General features: G+C 41.5%; 1 protein-coding gene across 1 annotated transcript in view; it reads left to right on the top strand.

Annotated features, from left to right (window-relative positions):
* The first annotated feature begins 582 nt into the window (after positions 1 to 582).
* The window catches only part of LOC310789463 (lysosomal cholesterol signaling protein-like), a 46,623-nt gene continuing 41,901 nt past the window's right edge, over positions 583 to 5,304 (top strand). Inside the window, exons 1-3 of the mRNA XM_083651108.1 lie at positions 583 to 678; positions 1,357 to 1,553; positions 4,907 to 5,054. Coding sequence (XP_083507234.1) covers positions 1,405 to 1,553; positions 4,907 to 5,054 — 297 coding nt within the window. The 5' untranslated portion in view covers positions 583 to 678; positions 1,357 to 1,404. The remainder of the gene's footprint in view (positions 679 to 1,356; positions 1,554 to 4,906; positions 5,055 to 5,304) is intronic.

Here is a 5,304-nt window from a genome sequence, read left to right as displayed (position 1 = left end):
ACAAAAAACATGTCATGGACATTTTCTATGCCAACTAGTAGTAGTCGTGTATTTGCTAGTGAGTATCATAAGCTTTAGCTGACTTATTGTTTCTTGATATCACTGGACCGTTACTTTACCGTTAGCTCAATGTAAGTAATCAAATGGGGAGGTTTCATGGTGATAACTGTTAGTTACAAATTTGACCCTACTCACATCATTCAGATTTGTGTTCTACATATCAAAATACATTTGAACACCCATCTCCATTGATTTACAAAATAATTCGACTACTCAAGAACTCGACTCACTCACTGAATTCTGACGCTATGGGTATCCTGGCTATCAGCGAAGTATTTATATATCACCTACAATTAACTCACAATGTGTGTGTGTGTGTGTGTTGCGTGTGCCTGAATATTCCCATAATAACTTGAACGCAGCACACTGTCAGACCTTCCCCTTTTCTTGTCCAATCACAGCCGAATACTGAAGCAAATCTCATCGGCGATTGGCTCTCCAGCCTGTCGGTCATACCTCAGGGCGTTGCCATTGTCAGGCAGCTGTCAGATTCAGAAGCAGAGCTTTCCCCCAAAACGACAGCGTTAAAAACACAGGCAGGAGGCGGCTTTGCCTTTTACCAGCGAGAGAGATGAACCTCGTACATGTCTGGGCGAAGGTGGTGTTCAAGTGAAAGAAGTAAGCAAGGGATTTCCCCCCATAAACACATCATATATTCGCTCCAGATGTGGAAGAAGTTATACCGTTAGCTTATATGGACGCACCTAGACCATTTTAGTCCCTGATGTTTTTAGCATGCTAAAGCTAACGTCAACTGACTGTCAAGGAAACAAGCTAGCGTTAGCTACTTCGGCTATTTTTTTCGTGACAACATCAGGTTAGTTTCAGTTTGCTAGCACCAGTGGATTTCAGTTGCCGTTTTGGCTTTGAAACAGTCTTGAGTGTGCTAGCTACCGTTATGTATGCATCGTTAAGTGGCAAAAGCCCAAGTAGCTAATGCTATAGTCATGTCATTCATTATGCTATCATTTTGTTCCTGCAGCTCAAGACACAAGAGCTGCAGAACGTTAATCTAACGCTACATTTATTGACACATTACAGATTCACTGGAAAAACGTGTACTTTGTGCACAGACATATTTTTTGCCTGCAAAATACAGATTGATCTGTGTCTTTCTCTTCTCTGTGTGTGTGTGTGTCTCTCTCTCTCTCACACACACACACACACCACACACACACACACACACACACACACACACACACACTCATTGACTTTCTGTCTATCTCCCCCTCTCTCTCTCTGTTGATTCTCCCCTGATTCCCTCTCTCCATCTTGCCTCGCCCTCCTTCCCTCCAGAGAGCTGATCCTCACCTCACCTGACCTCTCTCCCGGGCCGCCATCGCCATGGAGACGGCCAACAACTACATCCTGATCCATGGGAAGAACATATCCCGCAATGCCTCGTCCACTGGGCCCCACATGTCCATCGACAAGCTGTTCCCGGCTCTCCTCGAGTGCTTCGGCATCATACTGTGTGGCTACATAGCCGGCAGGTAGGGCAGTAACTCGAGGTTCATTTTCAAGACTCATTGGACCCCAATAGAGATAGATTTGGTTTGCTTATTACTTAATCACATCAGAGAAATGTGCTTGGATGATATTTCATATTTGACTAAACATATAAAACAATAAAAAGTGTACAAGGGATACCAAGATATTTTTAATTGCTATTTTTCCAGAGACTTGCCCCAATGTGTGGAAAAAGCTGCATCGCTAGTTTAATTTGCATCCCAAAAGTGGCATTGTTAGCAGCTGCCTTACAGATCCCATATTATGCCCTTTGTAGCCACTAGCCAAATGCCAAAGGTACATTTTGGCCATTGCTGCTCAGTTTGTAGGTACTTTCTACTAGCCACTTTCCCTAGTAGCACGCCATCATTTGAAGGTTCTGTTTTAATCTGAAAATCTAGATTCTTGTAAAACTGTGAAAGTGAGTCGTGACTTGTGAACAACCACGCACGATCTGATTTCACCAAGTAACGGTTGTTCCGGGACCAGCATTTCTTCCTAGTATGTGCCGGGAAAATCCCGCCCCCGAACTCATTTGATTGGTCGCCGCACTTGCTTTTTCCTGAAAACATGCAGTAAGTATTTTTTTTGTGGTTAAGATTAGGGTTAGGGTGTGAAAAAAGTGCAGCTCAGGGTGTGCTCGGTCCTATGGCTGGGGTTCGACTCCTGGTCGAACCACGCACATTTTTATAAAACATTAAAGGAACACTCCGCCCATTTTCAACCAGCTTTGTATCATTAGAACATCAGTAGTATATCAGAAAACTGTAAACTGTTTTGAAGTCTGTCATTTAATTTGACAGTTATTGAGTCAAGTCAAGTCAAGTCAAGTTTATTTGTATAGCACATTTCATACACAGAGGCAATTCAAAGTGCTTCACATAAAATGGTTGACAGGAAAATAAAATAAAAGAAGAGAGTAAAACGGACATTTAAAAGCATCACAACAAAACTTAAAAAAAAGAGTATAAAAAGTGTATTACAGGAAAATAAACCAAACCAAAAGAAGAAATAAAATGGACATTTAAAAGCATCACAACAAAACTTTAAAAAAAAAGAGTATAAAAAAGTGCAATAGGCAGCAGGCGCAGCAGTTGCAGAAAGAGCTAAAACTTATAGAGGACTCATTGGGTTTGCATAGTAGCTGTCAGCAGTTAAAGGCGACGGTAAACATAAAAGTCTTTAGTCTATTTTTAAAAGTAAGTAAGGTTGGGGCAGATCTGAGGTCTTCAGGCAATTTGTTCCAGCTAGCAGAAGCATAGTGGGTAAATGCAGCCTTCCCGTGATTTGATTTGATCCTAGGGACAGTTAATAAGCTGGACCCTGTTGACCTAAGAGTTCTAGATGGTTCGTAGCGTGGGAGCAATTCAGCTATGTATTTTGGGCCTAGGCCATTGAGTGATTTATAGACTAATAACAGTATTTTAAAATCTATTCTCTGACACACTGGCAACCAATGTAAGGACTTAAGAACTGGAGTGATATGATCAGCTTTCTTAGTCTTCGTTAGTACTCTAGCAGCAGCATTCTGAATGAGTTGAAGTTGCCTAAGTTCTTTTTTGGAGAGACCAGAAAAAAGGCTATTGCAGTAGTCTAACCTACTATAAATGAAGGCGTGAATTAGTTTTTCTAGATCCTGTCTGGACATGTATCCCCTAATTCTTGCTATATTTTTAAGATGATAAAAAGCAGATTTTCTAATTGACTTAATGTGGGAGTTAAAGTTGAGATCGGAATCAATAATAACTCCAAATTTTTTGACTTGATCCTTAGGCTTCAGGGATCGAGACTCAAGGCATGCAGTGATTTTAAGCCTTTGTTCTTTGGGGCCAAACACGATGACCTCAGTTTTGTCTTTGTTTAGCTGTAGGAAATTCTGGCACATCCAGTTATTTATTTGATCAATGCACTGGCACAATGATTCTATGGGGGCATAGTCAGCTGAGGAAAGAGTTATATACAACTGAGTGTCGTCTGCATAGTTATGATAGGCTACTTTGTTTTTTTGCATAATTAGGCCTAGAGGGAGCATATAAAGGTTGAAGAGAACGGGCCCCATAATGGATCCTTGAGGCACCCCACAGGTCATCCTAGTTAGGTCAGATGTGTAATTGCCAATGGAGACAAAGTACTTCCTGTCTTGAAGATAGGACTTGAACCACTGGAGGACCGTACCCGATAGCCCAACCCAGTTTTCCAGTCTGTCCAATAAAATTGAGTGGTCAACAGTGTCAAATGCAGCGCTAAGATCCAGTAGCACTAGAATTGAATTTTTGCCTGAGTCTGTGTTCATTCTGATGTCATTTATGACTTTAGTAAGCGCGGTTTCAGTGCTGTGATGGGGGCGAAAGCCTGATTGGAGTTTATCTAGGAGATCATTTGAGGTTAGGAATCTATTGAGTTGTAGGTAAACAACCTTTTCAATTATTTTGGCTATAAAGGGGAGATTAGATATTGGTCTGTAGTTACTGATTACCGATGCATCAAGGCTGCGCTTTTTTAGTAGGGGTTTAATAACTGCAGTTTTCAGGGACTCAGGAAAAGTGCCGGTCACAAGGGATCTATTAACTATTTGCAATAGGTCCGACGACAGACAGTTATAAACGCTTTTAAAAAAGCTTGTTGGAAGGGTATCGAGACAGCACGAAGATGATTTAAGGCCTTGCACAGTTTTCTCTAAGATGTCGTGGTCGATAACGCTGAACTGGGACAAATTTATCGAACTGGAGATCTGCGGGTAGGATGATGTCACAGCATTTCTTGGTGTGGAGCCACTAATAGCCTGCCTGATATTAATAATTTTATCCGTGTTAAAGTGTGGATCAGTGACATCACTGGTCCACACTAACTCAAATTAATAACTCATTAACTCAAATCAACTCTCAATAACTGTCAAACTATTCATCATTCATCTAGTTTGACAGTTATTGAGAGTTGATTTGAGTTAATGAGTTATTAATTTGAGTTAGTGTGGACCAGTGATGTCACTGGTCCACACTTTAACACTCAATAACTGTCAAATTAAATGACAGACTTCAAAACAGTTTACAGTTTTCTGATATACTACTGATGTTCTAATGATACAAAGCTGGTTGAAAATGGGCAGAGTGTTCCTTTAAGGTTAGGATCGGGGCAGGGTTTTTCCGGCCCATACTAGGAAGAAATGTTGGTCCAGGACCAGGAACAACTGTTACTTGGTGAAATCAGTTCATGCGAACAACCACAATGGCTGTTAGTGGTGTTACAGTTGTTCATACAGTACGTCTCAACTCCATAGTGTATATTTGTTGAGTTTTCCACATGACAGCACACATCGTCCCTCCGTGCCTGTCTGCAGGGCGGACATCATCACAGAAAACCAGGCCAAGGGTCTGGGGAACTTTGTGTCCAAGTTCGCCCTGCCGGCTCTGCTCTTTAAGAACATGGTGCTGCTGGACTTTGGAGACGTCATCTGGGCTTTTCTGTGGAGCGTACTGATCGCTAAAGTAGGTGTGGGCTTGTGCATCTCTGTATTATGTGTGCGTTTACATGTTTACGTTTATTCTATAGCGTTTCCGCTGGCCATGGAAATTCGGGATTATCATGGAATTTTGTGAGATGTATTCCAGACAGGGAAAGGGCAGGCAGGGGATTTGCTATTTTCTCAGTAAGGAATTTTCCCATTGGGTCACTTTAAAGAAATATACCGGAATGTATTTTACAGCTTGTCTCACATGTTCATCACATTAGATGGTG

Source organism: Poromitra crassiceps, assembly GCF_964638095.1.
Source record: "Poromitra crassiceps genome assembly, chromosome: 14".
In the NCBI taxonomy this organism is placed as follows: domain Eukaryota; kingdom Metazoa; phylum Chordata; class Actinopteri; order Beryciformes; family Melamphaidae; genus Poromitra; species Poromitra crassiceps.
Note: the sequence above shows the minus strand (reverse complement) of the source record. Positions and strands in the feature narration are given on the sequence as shown.